Raw genomic sequence first — 25,918 nt, 5'->3', positions numbered from 1 at the left:
CTTACCAGGGTACATCACCGTGGTAACTTATGCTGCACACCTTACCTGCTCCAGGGGCAGGTTATGTTCAAGATAACAGATCAGCGCATATCAAAGCACTGCCTACGGACCAATCAATTCTCTTGGAAAATGGTATCACCATGCGTAGAAGATCCTGTGGAGCTCTGTGCGCGGATCGTGAAAGGGTCTCATTGGAGGGCAAGAGTGTTCAGAGACCAGCAAACCCCTTTGGCTTCCCCTTATGATGTTTTGTATGAGCGACCCTCATTACTGCAGAGGGCCAGCTCCTCAGCAGGAGTGTACTCCTGTGTAGGAGAGCCCCCTCCTGTCTTCTTTATTTCTTTTTTTTTTTTTTTCAAGCAAGCAATGTCAAAGCCATTTCATTGTGCTTTTGTATACCAATATCATCCTACAAGAGAGACTGATTGAAGCACTAAAGCCTTGTACTTGTTGTACTTATAAGATATGAAAGTTCAGCCTATTTACCACTTTCAATTACTTTTTTAATTTACTTTTTACTCGCTCCAAAGTTGGTTTAATACCAGCGGGGTTGCTGCTGAAAAAATAAGGTAAATTTGTCATACACACCATAAGAATACATCCAACACATTAATTTAATGGAATACACAGATTTAATTAGAGTCAGATCAATTTGTGCTCTAATGATGGGGCAGTGATATTACAAGCCTATTAACTTACACATTCAAACAGTCAGCAATTTTTTGCTAGCTGTCCTTCCTGCATTTGGCAGCTGCAACTGAGTTGCTATTAGCCTTGTTAAGGGTCATATGCTGCAAACACTGCCCCTTTTATGTAAATGAGCTCAGGAAAACTTAACAAGTTGATAACCACTATCGTGTGACCACTTGGCGGTTAGCTTGTTGTTAAACTCAGTGAAGTGAGATAAGAAAAAGATATCTTGGGTATGTTGAACTTGCTTCATAGTACAGGCCTCTGTTAAATCCCAATGGACACAAAAGTACAACAGACTTCATACAAGGTATAACAGTGTATTTCCTGTGATTATAAAACCAAGCAGAATAACAACAGGTCCCGCTTCACTGATAGACAGCATATTCACAAATTGAAAATAAAATAGTTTGTGGACTACTTATTAATGACAAAAGTCTCCATTTTACTGTTTTTGCAGTTTTTTTTAAGATAAAAAATGAAAATAGGCCTAACACTGAATTGACTCAGATCACCAGAAGCCATCACTGGCCTCAAGGTGGACCTAAGGAAACAAAACTGGAATGAGGTCTATGCTGATGCTAATCTAACAAAGCTTATGAGGCTCTTTTGTCCACACTAACTGTGCTGAAGAAAACCCACAAGGAAGCACGACTAGGTGGACAAGCCATGGATTACCAAGGGGATAGAGAACTCATGTAAAAAGAAAAATGTTTTAAATGGAGATTTGGAACATGACAGCATAATTAAATGTGCATTGGAAATTACTTTGTAAAAGATAATGAAATTATAAATAAAACTAGAGAAATTACTATTGAATTTAATTAAAAAACTTTTTTTGTAAATGTTTGATACAATATAGCAAATGAAATAATGGAGCAGAGAAATACGGATCATGTAGATGAAGATATTGTTCATAAAAACACCTCCTCCATTAGGGGTGTTGATCATTATCATTATCACCTTTTCAGTCCATTATTTTTTTCTTATTTTGTTTTCCTTTTGACTGAATGCCTTATTGTTGTTTATCTATTTCAACGTATACTCATTTTGGAAATTGTTCAATTGGACCAAAAATAAATTATTACTACTACAACTACCACTAATCTGTCAGATGGAGTGTAGTCAGAGGCCTGAATGCAACCATTAAGCAGGGGTTGATGAATCCAATTCTCTTTGAATAACAGAAAGCTGCTGTCTGTCATTCCTCTCAGCAAGTCACTTAACCTGAACTGCTTGTGTAAACACCCTGGGGGATAAATGGGTATTATCTTAGAGGAAGCAAAGAGCTGGCAAATCAGAGGGGTGATGGAAATAACTAGAAAAAAAGCTATCGCTTCCCCTTCCTGGACAATGAGGATGGCTGTAATGAGTATTGGTGTGTGTGTGTGTGTGTGTGTGTGTGTGTGTGTGTTTGTTTGAGGGGGAACAGGAGAAAGATCGAGGGACAGCGATTGGGAGAGTGAGACAGAGAACAAAAGGGGAAAAAAGGGAGAGGGAGAGGGAGGGAGGGGGAGAGAGAGAGAGAGAGAGAGAGAGAGAGAGAGAGAGAGAGAGAGAGAGAGAGAGAGAGAGAGAGAGAGAGAGAGAGAGAGAGAGAGAGAGAGAGGGAGATTACTGTAATGAGGTGTCTGGGAGGCTGATGTGTTTTCAGCGATACGCAGCGTAAAGCTAACAGTTCTCTGAGCAGGGTGCTCTAATATATACACCTCCTGACCGGGTTGAGCTGATCCAGATTGCTTCTCAATGATGTGACTGTGGTGATCAGGGCTGTGATTGGCTGCTGTGTTTACCTGCCTGTTTGAGAGAAAACAGAATTCTTTTTCTTTCTTATTTCATTAAAGGGGCGCTCCACAATTTTAACACATGAAGATTAATTTACTCATCACAAACATTCTGCTCAGCCTGTGGAACCAAAGTTCTGTGATGTCATTTCTCGCTCTGGGGGGGGGGAGACAATCCTGTGCAATTTGAAAGATGCAGGCATTTGCTTTTCATATAGGGTCTGTGAAATACCCCACAGAGATGCATTATGGGATTGGTAGGATCCAATGTTTGTGGAGCTTGACCCGTACCAGGGAATAAAATTCAGTCTCAACGGTATCGATTGTGACCATTCGTTCTCTCAATCTGTCCCTCACAAGTCCCCCAACTTTACTGAAGTGGAGTACTAAATCACTCGAGCACCACTTTGATGCAGTTTCTGTGGGTGGCATACAATGTGAGGCATTTGAAGCTCCGTTAAAGTGAGCAAAAACTGCAAGGATTTCAAAATCTCAGGACTGTTGTGCTGCTCACATTAAAAGCCTTTTTTTTTTGTCCCAGACTATTGTCATGTTGACATCAGGCTTCACAAACTACACAGCCGATCTCAGGAGAGATGACGTGATTACAGAATTATTTCAGAGTTCTGCAACAGGAAAGAATGAACATGAAATGCAGTGAAATCACTGTATATGTATGTCTGCTTCCTTTCTCTTTCCCTTGCACATAATTCATGTTGCACTATATTTGCATAACTTGACTCAAGCTAAGATCAAATTTTGCAAACCCAAAATTCAAACTCTAACAGTGTCAGGAACAGCTCACAACGTGGTTAGGATGTGCATCGGAACTGTTTAAACTCTAAAAACAAGAGCAAACAATGTTTATTTTTATTAGCTGTAGTATCCCTTTAGCATTTTTCATTTTGATTGCCTGGTGCTCTGTGGTCGATGCATCTCCCATTTCCCCTTTTCTCTCCTTTTTACTGTCACTCGTCCCTGTTCCTTCGCTCCCTCCCTCGTTCTGTTATCTCTTCTCTCCTGCCTGGGGCCGAGTCCCTTGCTTTATGGACAAGTCCTGTCTGCCACTGGGAGCTAACACAGCGCTAACACATCACCCAGCATGACATACAGACACAAAACTATGTATGTTGTTGTGGGTATGTGTGCAAGTATAGATCTGTGTGCATTTCCGTGTGAGTGTGTGTGTGTGTGTGAGAGAGAGAGAGAGAAGGGAGGGCTTTGAGGCATGCATCGTTTTCCAGGCAGACAAATATGAAAATGCATGACAACTCTTGCATGACAGCCCTGTCATCATCCATCCATCAATCAAGTTTGCAACATATACATGCACAAATAGAGACCACACACACACACACACACACACACGCACGCACGCACACACACACACAAATGCACACATCATGGGAACGTAGAAATATGGTGATTGAATGTCACTTCATTCATTATCCAATATACACCTAAGAGAGAAAGAGAAATATGTTGAGGGCTGAAGAAACAAACATGACAGCGTTTAGACTCGGCCCAGAGTACAAAACCATTTTGTTCCTCATTTCTGTTCATTTGGTCATCACTGGATGTTTGTAGGATGTCAGATCCAATTTTTTTCCATCTTTAAGAACGAATGGGGACAGGAGCTCCTATACCTGGGGGAATGGTGGCGTAGGTATATGGACAGGTTGGATGGAGATGGTGCAGGAATAGAAGACAGTGACATATGAAGAAGTGATACCTTTTAGGCGTGTCTGCCTGGTAACAATCTCATTCTTGAGTGAGCTGTCATTTCATTTTAAAATGAATCTGTCATAAATCTGTCAGTCAGCTGCCCCTAATCTTACCAATACGTCATTATAGTATGGACATTTTTAATTACCAACCGTACACCAGTGTCTGCAGCCAACAGACAGTTAGGTCAGAGACCCTTCCCCTTTCACTCCTGTCTCTGTATCCCAACTGTAAATCAGAGCCTTAAGCAGGCAATATCCTCTGCTAGTCCCTCTGCTCTCTCTTATCTTTAAGCCATATTGCTTTTTTTCATGCAGCAATTTCCCCAAACTTAGCTTGCCTCTCCCCTCATGACTTATGAAGATCAGGTTTTATTGGCTGGGGTCTCCTACAAGTGGATTCAGAAAGGTATGAGAGGGGCTGGAGAGAGGACATATAGATTTATTTGCGGTAGAGTCGGAGGAATGGGCTGCCTATTCAACCGCTATCTTTTTCAATTGTACACAGTTGATATCAAACTTGAGCGCCGCTGTACTGTGGAACTGTTTGGGAAAAGGTCGCAGCGCTGCCTCGCTCACTGCGTACAGTCAATTTGTTCAGCTGAAGAGATTCAATTCTCTGCACAAGTCGAACCGGAATGAGAGGACAAGTGTAGCATTTGAAATGTGTCATCGTGCTTCATTTACTCACTTTAAAGAATAGTCATTAGTCTGATTAAATGCCATATCTAAAACACAGAACATGTTGCATATTGATTATATCATTACCATTTGCACCATACCAAATTGAATTTACTCCTAGCTTGATATTTTTGTAGGGACGCTGCAATAATATTGTTTGAGTGACAGCTGGATTCTGCTGGGCTCAGATTGGAAAGGCTGTTATATGCCAAAGGCGTGGTCATATTGATAGAAATATGGTTCCAGTCATTTTAAATATTAAATGTATTATGCATGGATGGCTCTCATTCAAATGGTGCGTGCTTGAGTTTGATAACTGCATGTAAATGAACTGTATTTTCAGCCACAGTAGGAGCCCATTGTAAATGGAACGTCAAACGAACACTGCCATCTTTCTGGGAATAATGACAAAACCAGTGGGTGAAATTATTCTAAGACTCAGTTTTAGGGCTGTTTTTCATCCTAAATTACATAGCTTGAAATTCGGCTTATTGTAATTGCTATTTGTAAAATATGAAGCTTTAGTTTTTCAGAGTTAGTGTGCTTCATTTTCTGTTGATGAGTTTCACAGTTAAGAAAAAAAAAGTTATTTTAAAAGTCTGCAAGAAAAAACACCTACTACGTGAGAAATCTTTTGTTTTAATCCTTTTCTATTCTATGCCCTCCAGTGTGTCCACAGTAGTAGTGGTGGAACAGATCGGCATAGCCCTGTGAGAGCAGAGCAGATTCACCATAATCTGCTGTATGATGTCAGCATGTTATTGTTCTCCTGGTTTGAGCCGTGATTAGACAGCAGATTGAAGACATTTGTTGTGTGCAGTCCCACAGATTAATGAGAGACACAGTGACAAAAAACAAGCAGCAACGCTAGCCATACATCCCAGGGTGGGGGGTGGGGGGTGAGGTTACGTTGTTACACTCGCTAACACCTTTAATAAAAACAAATTTCTGCAAAATAAAGACTGATAAATGTGTTTTGAAAACTGTATGATTCCTTTAGAATAATAGGAAATAAAGCTGCTTCACAGCTGATGTATCAGAGCATTAAAAAATAAAATAAGGTGAATATAAGGTTGTGAAAGGATGGAACCCCTACAGATTATGCAAATCTATACGTCGACTAATGACATGAAAATTACATGTTCATACTGCATTAACATACACACCAATTCAGTCACATACACACACACACACACACACACACACACACACACACACACACACACACACACACACACACACACACACACACACACACACACACACACAGAGACATTGACAGGTATTACAAGACTATGCTGTCTGTGACAGATCCATGTATGCATACGCTAATGCTTGTATCTATATGCATGTGTGTATATGTATGGGTATGCCCCTTATTATTATATGTGTGCTTGTGTAGGTGAGTTTCTGTCTCCAAGCCTATACAAGTGTGTTTTGCTGTGGACGTGCATGAGTGTGTGTATACAAGTGCCCAGGCACGTACGTGTGTGTTTTCCTCCCCCCTCCAGCACTCTAATAGTGTGTCTTCTGGATTAAGTGATATAAATGGATAACTTCTCCTTCTGATGCACCATCCACCTGCAGGCCTGCAGGAAAAATAGGACCTCGAGGGGGACATCATCGCACAAGGCCAACCCCCCCTTATTGTCTCCCTCTCTGAAGTAAGGTGTTCCAGGACCATTGCTGGAGTCGCCGAAGAACAGCAATGAGGAAGAGGAGACAAATGGAGAAGCAGAGGCAATCAGCAAGTAGGATCAGTCTCGCTGTCAGAGGATGTGGGTCATAATATGTATCCATGTAAAAGGACAATAGGATGTGCACTAAGAGGGAGTACTGCAGGACTTACTAGTGAAGATGTTTAGTAATTTGGTGTCGAGCATAATCTGTCCTTCTATTTTAAGGGAAAAACCTGTGTCCTTCATTCACTGGTGCATTTTACTGGCCAACTGTAGACATACTGCCATGACATCATAGGATGATAATCCCAGCAGTAGCAGAAGAATTCTCAGCTATCCAAAACGTTGCTGGTGGATGTCAGTTGTCTTTGTCAGCCCCCTAAAGAAAACATGAAGAAATCCATCACAGAGGACACTGATTTCTCCACTGAAAATAGAAAATGATATAATAATGCAATGGACCTGCAACACATGTTGCATTTTGAGTTTAAGATTCAAAATTGATTTTCCTTCAGTGGAAAAACAGCATGCTTTTGCTTTTACCACATCACTCTCTGCCCCTGTATGTAGAATCAACAAGTTCACCCCTGTTCTCTGGGGTTTGTCAAAAGATGTTTCAGGAAATGTTAGAAATCACTAACTGGAGCAGAATTCAGCAGCTGAGGGAAAGTAGATTCAGCAGGAAACTAGATCTGAGTACTTCATCTTCAAATTATTCATGATGTGCCTTTAACATCACAGATGGAGGATATACAAATACATCTAATTATATAATTTCATTTAAATGTTTAAAATTATTGGTAAGACTTACATAACCAATATAAAAATATGTTTGTTGCTCACAGAACTACAGAATTTTTTTTCAAGTCCAGATCACACAGAGCTCATGCAAACAGAAGTGTTTTCCACTTTTAAAGCAGTAATGATGCTGTTCTCTGCAAGTATTTTTAGCTGTGATAAGAAAGTTAAATAAAAGTCTATTTTCAGGACTTGAACCTAAATTTGATTCATGCAAAAGTTTCTAATTTGCATCACAACATCTTCACAGCGTTCGCCTCCCTCCGGCTCTCCTCTGTCTTCCTCCTGTCTCCCTCCATCACCTCCGCACCTTGACTCACCTCGCTACCACACATCAGTAACAATCTCATTTACCGCCCCATTAATTGCTGAAATCCCAGACACTGTTGAGAGAGAGTGTGTGTGTGTGTGTGTGTGTGTGTGTGTGTGTGTGTGTGTGTGTGTGTGTGTGTGTGTGTGTGTGTGTGTGTGTGTGTGTGTGTGTGTGAAGTTTGCAAACAGCAGCAGTGTATTCAAGGAGGAAGGTGAGGCACAGAAGCTGCCCAGGATGTGTCACCGACAGTAAACCTCCTCCATGTGCTGTAAAACCCACTCTGGGCCCTTGCTGAAGAAAAGAAACCCCTTATACACACTGGTATGGCATGTACAAAATATCACTGGCCCTTATTCTCAAGTATATTGATGAGGTGAATCCAGGTAGAAACCATTATTCCTCATTGATTCCCCCTATTAAATCTCGATGAGACACAAAGGAGGGGACGTAGATGAAGAACAGTGGATGGTTAGAGAAGGATTTTAAAAATGTGACAGTTGAAATGTGGATTGATGAGTTTCAGAGAGTTTTATGTTTTTTTCATCCTGTTAATACTCATGTCACAGGCACTGGCCCACAAGTGAGTGTTTATTGGGGCCCATCTTATATCTGCATTCACACACCTGTACAAAAGAGACACACGAGCATACAAATCGTCTCTCTGTCTCTGCCTCCGTCTCTTAATGTCTCACACTGACATGACACACGGAAACTGGCAAACACACACACACACACACACAAAAGCACAAAAAGTAGAGTAGCACATTAGCAGGGGGCTGTTAATGAAGTGAGTCCCTGCTGCAGTAATGAGTGTGCAGATTTAACTACATTAGCATCCCATTCCCCCTCAACAGTGCGTCAGGTAAGGCATGACAGCGCTCACAGTCAGAAGTATTACGGTTATTTGTTGCAACATTGATCCAAGCATCAGGATGCTGCTGTTTTACTAGCAGACGGGTTGCAGGAGGAATTTTGCACTGAAGTACTTAAGTTCTGCGGATTCGCTCTGAGCTTTGTTTGTATTTGTGGTAATGCTTTGAGAAGGCTTGTTGTTTGCTGCAGTGTTTTCCTTTCATGAGCATCACAGGAGACACCTGTCTGATCCAAAAATGAGACATTTACTCCCTGAAAGGACAAACAAAATACGCTTGGCAACTGCTGGCATGAAATAAAGCATTGTGACTCGTGAAATCATTATTTTTTAACACATTAGCACCTGACTTGTTTGTTTCAAAATGTATATTCTTTGGGTTTTGCTGTTTATCAAAAAGAAGAATGACAGGCATACACAAGGAAAATTGCTCTCTTTTGTGATGCCAAAAGTCACTGTTCATCCAAAGCATGGAGACACCTACACTCAGCTATAACAGCCACATCTTTTGGTGAAGTTATTTTTAATGTTTTAACCTCACTTTAAATTCACTTGTGCTCTCTACAGGCAGATGCCAGTTATATTTCTGATGTGCAATAACTCTAATGAGCGTCTGTGCATGCAGGGCACATCATGTGGATACTTGGCCATGAAATGAAAGCATAATTACACCAGGGAAGTGCTTCTGTCTCTTCATTTTCTCTCATCTTCACTATTCTGTGCTCCGTTGCTCTCAGGTGGCCCCGGTTCTTACGTGAATGCACTGAGGGGCAGCCTCTCTCTGTCTCTCCATCTTCCTCAGACTTTCTCTCTCTCTCTCTCTCACACACACACACACACACACACACACACACACACACACACACACACACACACACACACACACACGCACACGCACACAACAATCATTGTCAGGGCAGGTCTGGAGAGAGCGAAAGAAATAAAGAGAAAGGATCTGAGTGCATGATGGGCTTGAGTCCCGGAAAAAGGTCAAACAGATTGATGATTCTAGAACATTCAGCGCAAGGACGCAAGGTTATGACATCTTATATCACCACTGCCGCTGCCGCCAATGCCATCAGCACTGGCTCCATCAGTGCAAGTTTTATATTACCAGTAAGTGGCAAGTGGTATCTGACATTCCAAGGCTTTTGCAAATTGTTCTCTTGAAGGTTTGAGTTGGTATTTCTCTCTCTCTCTCACGCAGGTTTTAGTTTGAGATGAATAGGGATGTTTAAGTGGTGGCTCGGGATGCCGTCAAATCGTCCTTGAGTGTCATACAATAGACACAAAGCAGAGTAGAGAGGGGCGAGAATGGTAGGCGGAAAGAGATAAGAGGGAGAGGGTTAACAAAGAGGCTGTCAGAGACTGAGGCGCTTTGTCATTGTCTGGAGCATTTAATGAGCAAGAATTAAACAATGACAGCCCGTAATAACCTGAGAGTGGTGTGTGAATGTGTACGAGCGTGGGTGTTTGTGTGTTGATACCCAGAGGTGTGCTTCTGCACGTATAATAAGGTGATGAGAAATAACTTACCCATTATTTTAAAAATTTAATTGATAGTAGCACCCCAACTAAAATCGTTATATTCACATACTACCACTATATATGTTCTTTCACACCTTAGGTTCTACTCAGTAAACAAATTAATGACAGCACCCTTACCCACTTGCTAGGGATGTAACTTGCAAAGTCCTCAACTGGTTTCCTGCCAGTCTCTACTGCCAACTGTCTTATGATAAAAACAGAATGCAAGGAAAATAATCCTAAAACAAGAGTCTACAGCCAGCCTAGCAGCTACAGTATGTGAGGCTGGAAAGCAGTGATCAAATGTCAGCATGCTGACATACTCGTAATGAAAATGATAAGATGCTTAGCAGGTAACATACCATGTTCAGCATCTTAGTTTAGCATGTTAGCACAAAACACAAAAGTACAACTGTGGTTGTTAGGGATGTTGTATTTGGTCATAAACCAAAGTACTGGACAAACTGAAATTTTGACCTGATGATGGAGCTAAAGGAAAAGTTGAGTAGTTTTCAAAGGTCTCTTACAATTCATCTTCAGGGGGGGATGAATGTCTGTAACAAAATTCGTCCAAGATTTGTTCAGACATTTCACATAAAACCACAAATGTCAACTTCACCAAACTCATTAGGCTTCATCATTTGGGAATCATGAATCATGCCGTACTTAATACTGAGGCAACGCATCCAATGGCTTTCACTTAAAATCAAAAAAAGGTTAACCTCACGATGGCGTGAGATGAATAATCAAGGGATTATATGACTTAATAGGATTTATCCTCTGGGGACTACATACATATTTCAGACTGGAACAAAGACTCTGATGGACCATTGCCTTCCACAGAGCCACACCACTAGCATTGCAAAAACACACTGCATTAAAGAGAAAAGTTATGTTATTCATTTTTAGCTGATCTGCTGGGTTTGGTGTTACACACATGGAGTAGTATAACACAATCGGTTCATACATGCATTTATCAGTATGGCTGGTAGTACGGCTGAAGTCCAAGGGCCTCTGGTATACTAACAAAAGACACACAGGGGTCGTAGGTGTTTGCACAGCTGCAGAGACACCAGTATATACAGTATTCTGCATATCAAGGCTGTGACAAGACACTATTTGTTGTACGCAAGTAAATTTGCAATAAAGCTTATTATTTTAATTTTCATGTTTGAAGTTGTGAAACACTGGTCAGCAATAACCTACATGTCTCCTCTACATGTTTATGAGTCACTGTCCTGCCTTGAAGTGACCAAATATACACTCGAGAAAAAAAAGACAGGGTAACAGGGAGACTTAACACTCTGATTTAAGCACTAAAACACCTACTGTAGCAATGCGATGCAATGTTCACGCTGCAAAAAAAAAAAGAAAATTTTAAAAAAACACGAAGAGGCCGCCCACAGCTGCTAAAAGCATTTCCTTTGTAATTGTTTAAAGGAACAGCAAACATGGACACACTGTATTTAATCATCCTATTGTCAGTGGAAACCATGGTGAAGCTTGCATGCCAGTAAACCATACAGGAAGTTAGCTGGCAAAGCGTTGCCTCAGCCTTCTGCAAATTCACTGAGGTGGGAGGAAAAAGGCATCAAAGGACCATAAAATCACTATACACAGAAAATGCAGCATAATACAAGCGCAGAACAAATGTTCTGTGGTTCCAACATTAGAAAATTCATCCAATTATTGGTTGATATTTAATTTTGGATGATGTTTTTCATAGGGATCCATGAATGGTGCACATGCGAACTCCCAGAAACACACACTTGCAGCACCAAGGACACCTATCCCTCCCCCACTGGAAACTTTCTTAACAAACACACACACACACACACACACACATGCACACACACACAAAAGAACTTCTGCGCCACAGTCTCTTAATGAGCATAATCCTCCATGTTTGAATCTCACAGCCTTGTAAAAGTCTTGGCCACCCAGTTCCTCTGCTTTCCAGCTGATTCCAATTAGATGCTCCCATTAAATAATATTGTAATGCTGTGGTTTACTGAAAAGAGAACAGGAGCGAGAGGAACAGAGCGCATTAAGGAAGCTTCTCATCTCCAGAGGTTAATCTTCCATTTTCAGCCTAATTTACAGAGCACCAGGAAACATGCATGCAGGGAGAATGCGAAAGAGGGAGAGAAAAGGCAGAGGCAGAGTGTGATCAGGGGGGAGAAAGCAAGATAAGATTAGCGCTAAAGCTAATGAGAAAATGGACAGACGGAAAGAAATAAAATAGCTGGTGCAGTAAATGTATATTGAAAGAAAAACAGGGGAAAGGCCACAGGTCCTCCTGGATACTGACCAGGCAGCACCACATAGCAGAGACATTTCATTTGTTGTCTATTTGAGTGGAAAATGACTGGCTGTGATCCAATCAGACTGCCTGTCACTGGGACGTGTGAGTGAGCGAGCGAATATGAGGAAACGTATACAGACCAGCCTACCCTGCTGCAAGCATCAATCTCCACCATCAGATTAAACACGCTGAAATTAATCTGAACCAACTGGGCAATATGCGGTTCCTCCTGCTGTATGTAAATGACAGAGCAGCTGTGTCTGAGGTGGAGGGAAACTCGCCTGTGTGGTTTTGTCCAAAATGGCTGTCGACAGAGTCACGTACAGTGCAGATACAGATGTCTGCACTGATTGTTATATCACAGGATCAAATGTTCTTACTGTGTTAAGACAAAGGAGGATCTCTCGGGAGAAGGCATCACATAAAAGACAAATGAGCCAACAATAACGTTGTGAATATGTTGAAATAGGTCAAACTGAGTGCAGTTGATTTGAGGTCTTTACGCAGCAGGGTGAGCTGCATCTGAGAGGCGGCTGTGTCTGCTTTGAAAACACACCAACACACCAACCAGACGACGCTTTCTGTCTGGATACACAGCACCCCCTAGAGGATAATCCAAAACAGGGACTCCCTTAGTGTGTGCGTGTATGTGTGAAAAGGACAGAAGGAGAGAGAGAGTGAGTGAGCGAGCGAGCGAGAGTGTGAGTGTCCGTGTGTGTGTGTGTGTGTGTGTGTGTGTGTGTGTGTGTGTGTGTGTGTGTGTGTGTGTGTGTGTGTGTGTGTGTGTCTGTGTGTGTGTCTATTCACGGAGGGGTTGGCTAGGCCCAGCTGAGAGGGAGACTCAGTGACTTTATACTCCTGATAATCTGGATTAAAACCCTCTGGGACAGCATTAACCACCGCCGGCTGGGCATTACACACACACAGATACACACTTACACACACAAAATCTCTCTCTCTGTAGTTCTCCCCCTTTGTGCGTGTATGTGTGTGTGTTTTTTTTTTAAAGATTACACGATTTCTCTTACTAAGAGCATGTGTGTACATTTGTGTGAATGAAAATAAACCTCTAAATTCTGGCTCTGTATTTATCTTTTGATCTGAGTGTTGTAGTATTGAATGTTCACACCCATTTCATCCAGACATCTCAATGAAAAGTGGTTATTTTTAAGAGTGAATCATTTCCTCTCAAGCTTTTTGACTTGCACATTACACTCTCTAGTACTAAACACCTAAATCCTTTCCTACACTTACACCAGTTGACAAGGAGGTTCAAGCTCTTAGAAAAGTTGAGCGACGGTGGCGTTCAATGAGATAATGGGAGGGATGAAGAGTGGGTGGGCCCCTGCCCAGCCTGGCCCAGTGGGTGTATTAGGTTTGATTGGATTGGGGTTAGGGATTTGTGTATTAAACTGAGATTATCATGTGATCCAGCATTTCACACAGAAATCCTCACAGCAGTGAGATGCAGAACTAGCAGAGGGAGTCCACTGACCTCCTGCATGCTGCCTGATTCAATTCACTTCTGTCCAGCCCTGCTGGGCTCTTGACTTGTGTGGTGGTCACTTTTTTTATTCATTGTATCCCATTGTGTTGCATTTTATTATGCTCAATTCACTCAGTTCTATTCACTTCTCTTCTGTTCTTTTCCGTTTTGTTCCATTAATAAAGAAGAAATTATCAATCAACAAATCAACAATCACTTCATCATCATCATGATCCAGTTGGTTGTGATAAGTGTTTTCTGATCCGATGCACTCACCAGAGAGATGACATCATAGGTAAGCGCCTTCAAAATCATTACAAATCCCAATTGCAAAAAATTAATGGGAAATACACTTATTTGCTTTTTTAGCAGAGCTACATGACAAGCTTGATACCACTCTCATGTCAGTACGGTAAATATTTAACCAAAGCCAACCGCAAGTTAACATAGTTTAGCACCAAGACTGGAGACAGGGGGAAACAGCTCACTTAGCTGTCCAACTTCACAAAACCCACCTACCACTATAGCTCTACAGACCACTAATTACCACTTTCTAATACAAGCAATACGTGAAGTGTAAAAATGACAATTCAACAACATGCTGGACTATTTATTGGCCAGGAGCTGTTGCCAGGCAACCAGTGGAGATTCCGGGAACTGCTCCTGGACATGAAATAGTCCGGCAGATAACCCCTCGTAAAACCGCTAACTGGCCGCTGGCCCCAGCAAAAATACTTAATATACAGAAAAATTCCATGTCACTTCACTTCACTTTAAGGATTTGATAGATTTGGCACAAAAATGGCTGTCATGGTTTAAAAAAAAAAAGGAGCAAACACAAGGCAAACAACAGTGCATCTCCCGTGTCAAAATCTAATATTGTCTAACATTTTGATGACCCATCTAACCACTCTGACATCTTTCCTCTCGGGACCTTAGTGGCTGTGTAACAGTGTCACTGATTCCTCCTTTGCACATGACACACGAGAATCATAATTTCTACAGTTCCTAAAGATCTTTGTCACTTGAATGTGGACACATTGTTTTTTGTTTGCTGAAATAACTGATGATGTTTTTCTCACCAACTTTCTTGGAGTTGGCTCAAAGAAAAGCTCAAAAGTTATTGTGTCAATATACTGTTTTCAAAGTCAAGAATGTGTCCAGTTTACCTGGCTTTCATGGAGTTGTTTTCATCTGCTGCTGCTGCTGGTGAAAATCATTTGATATGATTGAAAACTTTGACCTTCAGTAAGTACATTTCAAATCACATACATGTTGTATAGGCTATGGCACAAATTTCCGATGTCATTATCTATTTTAAATGAAAGTCCTTGCTGTCTATATGAAAACTGAAAGTGAATTCAATAACTGAAACTCAGTCCATTCATGTTCTGCACTCAATTTGGAATATTTTTGCTTTTTTAATTTTCTATTTTCTGAGCTATATTATTACTTATTGTATGTTCTATAAAGCCGTTTTTTGCTGTTGAATCACATTACTTTTGCTGCTGCACCAACTAATTCCCCCACAGGGATCATTAAAGTTTCAGTATTTCTTATCTTGAAATTCAAATTTAACTTGAGTCCTCACACCTTCGCTGCAAATTTTCACACAGCTCCCACGTTTCTTGTCTCAAATTCAGAAAAGAACCACACTTGACTGCCAGAATGCATCGTGAGACTGTACACAATCTGTACTTGTACTGTTTAATTCTGCCGATTTCTTCTTTCATTTTCAATCTCGTTTTTATTTATTTTTCATTTCTATCAGTCTGTTCTGTTCTTCGACATCCCCCTCTAACAACTCTCTAAAGTTGCGAGTAATCTGGTTAACCTGACCCCATTATGGAGTGTCGTGCTGAAAGTCTCGGCCTAATGCTTTTCAGAAATACAAATGGCATTGTGCATCTGGTGTACTAATCTGTGTGTTGTCGGAGTCCACATGATTGTGTGTGAGCATGAGCACGGAGGAAGATTAGAGCACACAATTGAAATCAAGACTTAGTGAAAGGAGATGTGTGACAACTCTGTCATAAGCCACAAACAAGAATCCATAGTGTTTACAGTGGGTCAGCTGGCCTTCATCCCCCTCTCTCCCTCTCTCTCTCTATGCACAGACGTAGCAGTATTGGGCCTATCCAGTGGGTCATTGATTTTCTGTCAGCAATGCAAGGGCTGAAGGCCCATTAGGCCAGGAACAGACAGACAGACAGATGTGCACACAGACACACACAAACACACACACACACAAACTCACACAGACAAAGTTAAGCCATTTGATGTGCCACCACATGCATCCAAATAAACTATGGGGGTAAAAGTTGAGAATTTTTCTGCATGAATTTCCAGTGTTGTTTCAGACTCCCGGAGTGAAAGGGCAGCTCCTGCAATTTGGCATCACACTTTGATAAAGTTGGAAGACTTACAGAGTAACTTGATACCAGGCTCTACATCAGTGAGTCATTGCAAGATCAAGTTTGAAGTGTTTTACTTCACCATGACTGATGAGAGGTGTGCGGTCAAAAGTGAGCTCTGTTGCCACTGTAGCCACATTCAACAGTGTCCTGACACACTGGCGTTCTACATCCCATCAGCAACGTTAAACCACTGGAGGTCAGTAAAAACATAATCTTCATCTGATGCAAGGCTTTGCTTAAAATGAACTACTTCATACAAAGCATCTAAGGGAAAAATAACTGTTCCAGATGGATACACTCAAAAGTGGGACAAAAAGCCTGCCATTTCAAAGAGTTGTGAAAGGCAAGAATTTTACAAATAGGCAACAGCCCACACACTTAGGCATTCTCTCCTATAAGATATTCATAACAAAAAGTGGCAATAGTAGTTGTGTGGAGGTTGAAAAAGAGAGCTTGAGAGAAGTTCAAAACCTGACTACTTTAACACATCCGCACATTTGGCCAATCACTGCACAAAGCTGGAGTGTTTGTCAGATTGTCTGTTTTGGAGAATTAGAGCCAGTCACTTTATTTGAAGCATACACATGCCTTTATGAGGAGCATACTTAAAAAGAATGGTCATATCAAAGCAGCCACAGAAGCCCTTAGAGGCAAGTGAAAAAAAATTCACCTGCCTCTCAGGGCTTCAGGCCAAGATAACTCCTGGTTTTTCTTTCTCAACACATCGAATTTGTTCAGGCTTTGTGTCAAAACTCTGTTATTTTCAAGCCCAAGCTGAGTTACCAGAGGGATGTCACTTGAGTAATTTTCTCAGACTTGATAAAGGTCCCTTGTGCAATTTTGCTGTGTAGTACTTTCTGTGACTAGTAATTTTTGCCATTTAAAATCATTGACATGCAGCTTTAAGTATGTATAGGTGTTCCACAAGTGAATGGAAACATTAAAATAGTACACATTTTTCCATCACAAAAAGTTGTTGTACGTGCAGCATCATATCAACACTGCATTATGTCACTATTCTTCTCTAAACTTCATCTACTTTCTCCCTCCGTCTCTGTCTGAAGGACGTATGGCTGATTGAAGGTGGTCCAGGCATTTGTTAAGAGGCTCCAGGTGGAAAGCTGTTATCAGCTGTGGGCCACAAGATTACCTCCAGCAGCTTTCTGCTCCAACTTTTCCCTCCTAAATCCTCCCATTCACAAGCTGCTCCCAAGACACACACACAAACAGACACACAGTACACACACACACACACACACACACACACGGACACGACTTCATGGAGTTGCACAGGCAAACTCACATGCATACACAGATACAGATGGCTACATACACCCACAGAACATGTTTTTTTTTTTTTTATCTTCTGTCTTTCTTCATTTCTTTTCTATCCTTAAAGTCAACAGCTTTAAGTCAACATTGCCAATGCTGAATGTTGACTCAAAAAAAGACCTCCGACTACCACAGTTTGGTTCTACTCTCCTCCATGTATTGACCCTTGGATTCCATCTGCCTTACCTGTATCTGTCACTCCACCTTCTCTCCATCTGTTTGAACTATTAAAATATTAGCATAGGGGATTTTCCGAATAGCTCTTTGAGCAGCGCTCTGTGACAGGTCCGACACAGGAATATGAGAGGAAGTTAACAACTTAAAAGAGTTTAGCAGCAGCCACAGCGAGAATCAGTGTAGTCACACCTTTCACCTCCAGGCTGCTTTTGACAGGACAGTTCACTGCAGTGGCGGAGAACTCAAGACTTTTACCTCAAAAAGCATCGTGTAGACTATCTATATAAGAAAACAATCGGTGAGGTTACTACCAATATATCAAAGCAAAAATATATTCTTTGGTAAACTGGTGTTCTTTGTCAGTCAAGGTAGGTGTTGTGTTCTTTTGTGTAAATTTACACGGGCTATTGGTGTCACTCGTTGTGGTGTAGATGGAAGGGTTTCTGTTATCTAAAGCAGCCTGTAAGAGCTGGGTTTAGGTAGAAGAAAGCAAGCTGATGGGCTGGCAGTGACACAGAACGGCCCTTGCAAGCTGCTAAAGGGTACAACACAGGGCCTGCAAAGATTGGCAGCAAGATGGATACACGGGCTATTGTGCAGGGAGAGGAGATGAAAGCAGCCAGGTTGAAAGACAAAAGTGCTATGAGGTCAGTAGCACTATGAAGATTTTAAAAAAGAAAAAGATTTACAAAGGAGTTCTTTTTGATAGGTGATATCACATGATAACAATAATAAGGAATTTAACAGGCAATTGTAAATATTTCATAGTATAGACAAGTCAATACTGTCATTCTCTCCGTTTCTCTCTCTACTGTACTAGTGTTGAGTCTACACTTCAAGACGTAATACCTAATAACAAGTAAACATGTCAATCCCATTCAAATGTGGCAAAGAACGGCAGCCATTGCCCTACTCTCAAAAACACAGCTGGTGTATCCTTTACTGTACTCAGTTTTTCAAGATTACTTGTTTAAGTCAGATGGTCCGTCAGTGGTAAATGTATCACATCATGTGTTCCAATGAAAACGCACCTGCAAGATGTAAATAATGGATCCCAGGCATTAACTCTTTTGTTTTTTCTTGTTAGAAGACTGCCAATACTTTTAATCACTGTCAATAAAGAAATGTAAGTTATGGTCATGTATACTGCACACATTACCCTTAAACTGGTGCATTGTTTGCCTGTTTGTCCCTGTCACTTTCTTAAGTTTAGCTCTAATCTTTAGCCATGCAGTGGCATAGCTCTAGGGATGGCATTGTCTCATGTTAGTCAGTTGATTTGGTCCCGACTGAAATATCTCAACCACTACTGGATGCATTGCCATGAAACTTGGTACAGACATTCATTTTCCCCTTAGGATGAATTGTAATAATGTTGTTAATGATTTACTACCTGCAACACTAATAACTTTCCCATCGGCCTCAGCTGTACTTTGAGTTTAGTCCAAATTGGAAAGACTGAAGCAGATCTTTGTACCTGCTAAACAACACTGTGTTATCACCATCGGGATTTTACTCAAAGCACAGCTGCATCCGAGTACAGCCACACAAAACTGCAGGCATAGACTCTTAGTCTGGCTAGTAATATTAATGTGTTATAGAATTTCCTATTTTCCAAGCTGGCATGGGCTAGTTTCAGTTTCTGTGAGGAGAGGAGCAGGAACTTATAATTCTATGATATATACCCTGGCAGGCCACATCTGTCCAAGAGGGCAGTCCCTAAAACGGGACACAGCATCTGTATGTGTGCTGTTCTCTCTCATTTGCATGCTCGCCACTCCTTCGCCCTTCATTGCACTGTGGCATTTCTGGGTCAACTTTCTATCATGACAGCAGGCAGCAGTTCAGACTTGGAGAAAGACCGATCTCAAGGAGGGAAGAGACAGGCGCAAAAGAAAAAAAAAACAAAAGAGAGAGACTGGAGACAGAGGGAGACAGAGAGGGGGATGGATGAAGAGAGCAGAGGAGACATACGGATGGACACAGTCCAACAGACGGAGAGCTATGGGGACATTTGGAGGATACATGAGGCAGTTATGAACCTATTTGGTTTCTTCTACAGGAGCGCCCAAGTGTCACTAATGGCAAAGTAGGGGCTGGTAAACACATTTCTGTGACGGCACGACACTGCCGGAAAACAAATTAAACTCTCTTCTCACATTTCACACCCTCTCAACCCTTTTCTCTCTATCTCCCTCAATTACTCATTTCGTGCCACTCTGGTTTTCCGTTTCTGTCTCTCGGTCTTTCTCAGTTTGGACATCTCTCTCTTTCAACCTAACCTTCTATCTTGCTTCTGTCTTTCTCTCGCTTTCTCCTCATCCATTCCTCAGCTCTCGTTCATTCTCTCTCTTCCCCTATGCACTGGGTACTCCTAAAAATGAAAAACAGGGCCATATGCATGGGGACAGTAAGCAGAATTGCGCTCCTGATGTTCCTGCTGAGGCGGTTAAGCGTCTCTCTGCAGGCCACGCCCACTTCAGCCATGCCCAGGACTTGTGGACAGTTGGCAAGCACTGCACCGAACAACACGGTGGATGCTTTCTGGCTGGGTGTCCTGTGAGGAGACTGGGAGTGTAATGAAGCTTCTGGGTCCTTGTGTAGAGTCGCCACACAATGGCTGTCTGAGTTGCTGGTGCAGAACAGGATGAGAGGTGTGCAAGCTCCTCTAGCAAGAGAGCAAACAATGAGAATAATTCGGAAAACTACATGTAAAACTGAGGATTTCATAAAGGTTACCAAATGAAGCCTGTGTTCTGATTGTTGAATGATACGAACATACACGTAAAATGAACGAAAAAGGGATAAAGTGCTCATTATAGGTCCAATAGTTGCCTTAACTTTTGCCTTCCCCAAATTAATTCTTTCTTCAGCAGCTAAATGTAAAATGGCTTCAAAGTGGAATTTTGGCATCAAATGAAAGCATGAAAGCAAAAGATAGCCTCTCCAGAGCATTCCTCCTCTTTCCTCCTCTTTCCTCATAGCTTTATCTTGGGTTAAAACCATTTTTAAACACACAGCTTACCTCTTTCTGACCTTCACTTCAGGAGAGATTGTGTGTATGTGTCACATCTCTTCATGCTCATTGACTGTTGTCCTTCAACTTATCGATTTAGGAGTTACATTTTCTTTCTTTCTTTCCTTCAAAGAGGTCAGAGCAGAGAGGAGGCTAATTTGTTTGACACCCTAAATAAAGCCCAGATAATGTCTCCCATGACCCTTGTAGTATTAGGTATAAGGGGTTAATTTAGAGTTTAACATCACATTGCTATATAAATATTCATAGCACCTAAAGAATGGAGATAAAAACCTTCTGCAATCCACATGACTCTTCTGTCAGTTTGCAGTTATTACTGTAGTAGTAGTATTAATTTATTAGCAGTAGTAACAATGCTGGATTACCAAACAAACACTAAACAAAGTTGTCCATGTAGAGCTTTAACATATGAAGCTGGTGTCTATGTCTCTGTGTGCACTGTAGTCTACTGTGTGCAGGTGGCCAGTAAGAGGTGGGTCAACAGGCCCCAACAACATGTCTACCACAGCTGACTCTAACAAGTTAATCTGGCCATGAGTATCAGCGGTATTATATACAGTATCAATTAATACAGTTATATCGGCTCGCAATGACCAGTGAGAATGAAATGAAGGCCCCTGTAAATAACATAAATGTGCTACAATACAGTGAAATGTGTGTGAAACACATATCAACTGCTATATTGTCTCATTCTCTAAAAGAGTCATGAGCAATAGTTTATATCCAACCAAAACTTTAATATGAGAATTCATTACATTTAAGTAATTTTTTATAGCATCGTCATCTAGACCAACTGCTACTTCTAGGAAACTTTGTGAGTGGGAGCTCCAGACTCAGTTTTCTTGCCAAAAACTGTACAGTGAGGAACTGGAACTGGAGCAGGTGATCGTGAACAGAGGGAATCAAAGTTTGATATTTCTCAGAATAACTTCAATCTGATGTTCTACTTTTATTACCAACAAGATGCCAATGCAAGGTTTTTGAGGGGAGTTTTGTGGTTTTCAATTCACCTATAATTCATCTTAATAAGGTTTTATCCAGCTTTGAACTGTATAGTAAGTAAAATGTGGGATTATCCTCATTTACAACACAGCCTGACAAGCCACATGTTAAACAACTGACCATCTGCACTTGATACAGGGAAAGCTTTGCTACAGTAAATCACCCACATACAGCCATGATCACCACTTAAGACATCCACAAGCAAAACATATGAAAACAACTATTGCACCTCCGTTCAGCATGCTATTATTATACAGAAAAACTGGTTCCCAAGACACAATAGTGCTACCGCACTCCTTGTACATTAAAATACGCTTCAAGTGCCCAACTGAGGCCTTGTTTTGACACAACATTACACTAATGCTGAAAGTGTGACACAGCTGCTATTAGCTCTCCATCCAATCTCCTTTTCTTCTTTTCCTAACTCAATCCCTCCCTCTCTCCTCCTCACATCACACCCCACATGCATGCTGTTATCAGGAGAGGTGTCAAAAGAGTGTGTTTAACACTTACAGCAAGCGATGTGTGTGTATACATGTGTGCGGGTGCCTGTATTTAGCGAGGTGACACTTTGGATCAACCATGCGCTACTACAGGGGCTGATGCCGGTGTGTGAGGGGTTGCATGGGTCACTAAGTCACTAACTACTGCCGAGGGAAAGCCAGTAGGGGGTTGCTGATGTTTACAGGGGTCCTCACTAACACACACACACTGAGCTGACAGTTTGCATGCGTGTGTACCTACCGGTGTGTGTCTGTGTGTGTGTGTATGTGTGTGTGTGTGTACTAACCTCTTTCTGGACTTTAATTCTTCAGAGAAACATTAGTAACAGACCAGAACACTCACATCTGCCACTGCTGTCCTTCGACATCCTTTTTTCTCCCCTTGTTTAATCATCTTAAGCTTCTTCTTCTCTGCTCCCTTGCTGTATGAATTTCCAGTCAGAGGATTTTTTCTTTCTTCTCGAAAAGGTTCAGCCACTCATTTTGTCTCTTTTCCCTTTTTTCCATTTCCTCATCTCCTCATTCTGTCATTCCCGCCACCTGTTCTTCTTGACGTCTCTCCATGTACTGTATCCCTCCCAGTGTGCTGCCATCCGCCTCTACAGCGCACACATTTTAATACCTTCATTTGTGTTGACATTTTAGACTTAAATATTGGATGATACACTGCTAAAATGCCACCACTGGTGAGACCGCTCTTTTTTTCAGCTTGTGTCTGTCTAAATATCTGCCTGTCTCACTGTTTCTGTGTCTTTCCCTCTCCCCCTCTCTGTCTCTCACACACACACACACACACACACACACACACACACACACACACACACACCCCTGCATCCAATGTGGGGAATAGTAAAACTGAAAACAATATACGTTATCGCGACAGCAACTGAATTCGGAGAGATAAGAAATTCATTAGGCGCCAGCTTGCTAATGACGTGCAAAGAGATGAAATTATGGCAAGGACAAAAAGGGTATAAGAGACGTGGGTAGGGAGGAAGGAGAGGAGGAGGTGAAATGAAAAAGGATGTCAGGGAGAAAATGTTCCCCAGGATGGAACACCGTATCATAGCATGTGAGCTCGATTGGCTTGTGGCCTCTGCAAGTCAAAGAATTAAATAAGGCCTCGCTGATATGACAACACCGTGTCTCTTTTTCTCTCTCTCACCGTTTGTGTTTCATTCTTCCTTTTTCTCTTCTTCCCTGCCTGTCTGATAACCATACACAACCACGAAGCAATCCAGGTTGGAAGTCATAACGCTCACTCTCACATGCAACTCAAGGTCGTTCTTAGTGTAGGCCTCCATTAGCCTATAATGGAAGGTCACAACCATTTGCCAGAGAGCAATGTGGGCAAAGAGCAGGGGAGGATGAAACGGGGGCGTTTCTTGTTGAGAACTATTATCCACCTGCATTTTATGTTGAGAACAAAACACCACAGGTCCATCTGTGGCACATCAAAAACACACTACCATAATCCCAATGTCAGTGCGACAGCATGCTTAACATTTCCTGACACACACACACACACACACACACACACACACACACACACACACACACACACACACACACACACACACACACACACACACACACCCCATCTGGCGCCGGTACTGCCCCATGTCATACCCCCCTCTTCCCTGTGCTGGATTACCCCCTCAGTATTTACATCTTGCAAATCCTACCAGCAGTCTCTGATAGGGGCCATCTGTAATCTGAAGGTTATATTTGCGGCATACGTGCGTGTGTGTCTGTGTCCGTGTTCGTGTGCGCATCGGCCTGTAATTTGTTCCTGTTCAGCGCAGGGACAGTATCGGTGTCTCCGACATCTGTTCAACACAGGGCCTATACAGCAGAACTGAGCACATCCTCTGCACCGCACAGCACAGGGATGATGTAGCCTAACACACACACACACACACACACACACACACACACACACACACACACACACACACACACACACACACACACACACACACACACACACACAGCAAATATGTGTATGCATGCAGTACAAAATATACACATTCACAAGGAATTGGTGTTTAATCCTTTCCAAGTTTTTTCTCTCTTTCCTTCTTGTTTTAATATAATGTTATTTCTGTCTACTCCATTCATGTGACATTTATTGCACGTCTGTTTGTCCTGAAAGAGGGATCCCTGCACTGTAATGCTATGCTTTAATGGCGGTGTCCTGGTGCCCTAGTGGTTTGGACACATACCATGATCACAACGTCCTGCGTTCAACTCCAGCGTTTGTTTCATGCCGTACCCCTTTGTCTGTCTATCCTGAGCCATTTCCTGTCTGGATCTCTACTGTGAACGAATTATCTGAAGGATGTAATGATGTAATGAAAGATAAATGCTATGAAAAAAATTCCAGCAATTTAGTGTGGCAATTCCATGACCTTGAGGGATTACAAGAGTCGTATTAGATAAAGAATCATCAAAATTGAAGAAGCAGAGACATCGTGACAATAAGGGGTACTCAAGTTAATACTCCACATTCATAAAGTAGAGGGACTTGTGCAGGACAGATTGAAGGAACAGTTTAACAGAAGAGTTAAATTGTAGCTGCAGATCCTAACCTATCCTAACCTTTAGTCCTGAGTATTAGTCAAGATTCAAAACCATTGAATCCTACACTTCCCATAATGCAACTTATTAGCATTTTTCTCCATGCCTGTTGAAGGCCCCCCATCTTTCAAACTACATGCCCCTAGTTTAAAGCTCAAATTTTCAGTCAAATATTTTAAGTTTAAAGCATTACTCAAGATAATTATTAGTTACTTTTTCAGACTTTAGAAAGCTCCTCCAGAGCCAGAGGAAATTATAGTGTTTTCACAGGCTGGGTAGTACACAGCATGATAAGTACACTGACCTTCATGGGTAAAATTGGAGGCTTGTAGGAAATCCTTTTTTGGTTTAAAAAGCTTCACTACAGCTGCAGAACGACATTATATCTTAATGTGTAAAATCAGTGGCCCTTTAATGGACATAATGTGGAATACATTTTATTTGTCAGGATGTTTACAGGGCTTTCATGTTGTATCAATGTGTATTTAAGCGAGTGTGTTTGTCTGCACATGAGCACGCACGTCATGCAGTTGTGCACATCTGTGTGTGGTCAGCTACAATCAAATCGTCTCCATTCCACTCAGAGAGCCGCCACACCAGGGAAAGGAAAGGCTCTGGGGCTAAATATTGGAGCTTGAATGCCCAGTATTTCTCACCAATGATGACAACAACCCAAGTGGGATCCACGCAGAGAAGGAGAACAAAAAGACTGAAATGAATTTACAGCTCACCCGTTGGGGGATGGATGTGCCGAAGATGAAGTGATGATCATCTCTGTTCTCCGCTAAAATGAAATATGATGGCGAGGGAGCTCAGTGCCATTTCCTGCCTGGCACAGGAAGCGCCCATCTGGAGTTGAGTGCTGTCTGTCCTCTGTTGCTGTGCTGCACGACGTTGTAATAGCTCTTGTCACTGCTGTTGCTGTTCTCGGTGCTATTATTATTTCTGAAGCACCAAACAGGTCAGCTGAGGGAGATAGGGGATAAAGAAATAATATTCAGTTTAAGATGCT

The 25,918-nt window shown here is 41.8% G+C and overlaps 1 protein-coding gene across 5 annotated transcripts in view; it reads right to left on the bottom strand.

Annotated features, from left to right (window-relative positions):
- pacrg (PARK2 co-regulated) overlaps positions 1–25,918 on the bottom strand; it is a 187,357-nt gene that overhangs the window by 157,176 nt on the left and 4,263 nt on the right. Inside the window, exon 2 of one of the 5 annotated variants that reach the window (XM_056393305.1) lies at positions 25,638–25,872. Coding sequence is in view for 1 of the 5 variants with exons in the window: in XM_056393302.1 (XP_056249277.1) it covers positions 22,670–22,720 (51 nt within the window). In the remaining 4 variants the exon portion in view is untranslated. Of the gene's footprint in view, positions 1–22,613; positions 23,059–25,637; positions 25,873–25,918 lie in introns of those variants that run through there. The other 4 variants (XM_056393302.1, XM_056393307.1, XM_056393303.1 and 1 more) reach the window with 4 other exon arrangements.

The sequence above is a fragment of the Seriola aureovittata genome, chromosome 13 (assembly GCF_021018895.1).
Source record: "Seriola aureovittata isolate HTS-2021-v1 ecotype China chromosome 13, ASM2101889v1, whole genome shotgun sequence".
In the NCBI taxonomy this organism is placed as follows: Eukaryota; Metazoa; Chordata; class Actinopteri; order Carangiformes; family Carangidae; genus Seriola; species Seriola aureovittata.
This window is presented reverse-complemented; position numbering and strand designations above follow the sequence as displayed.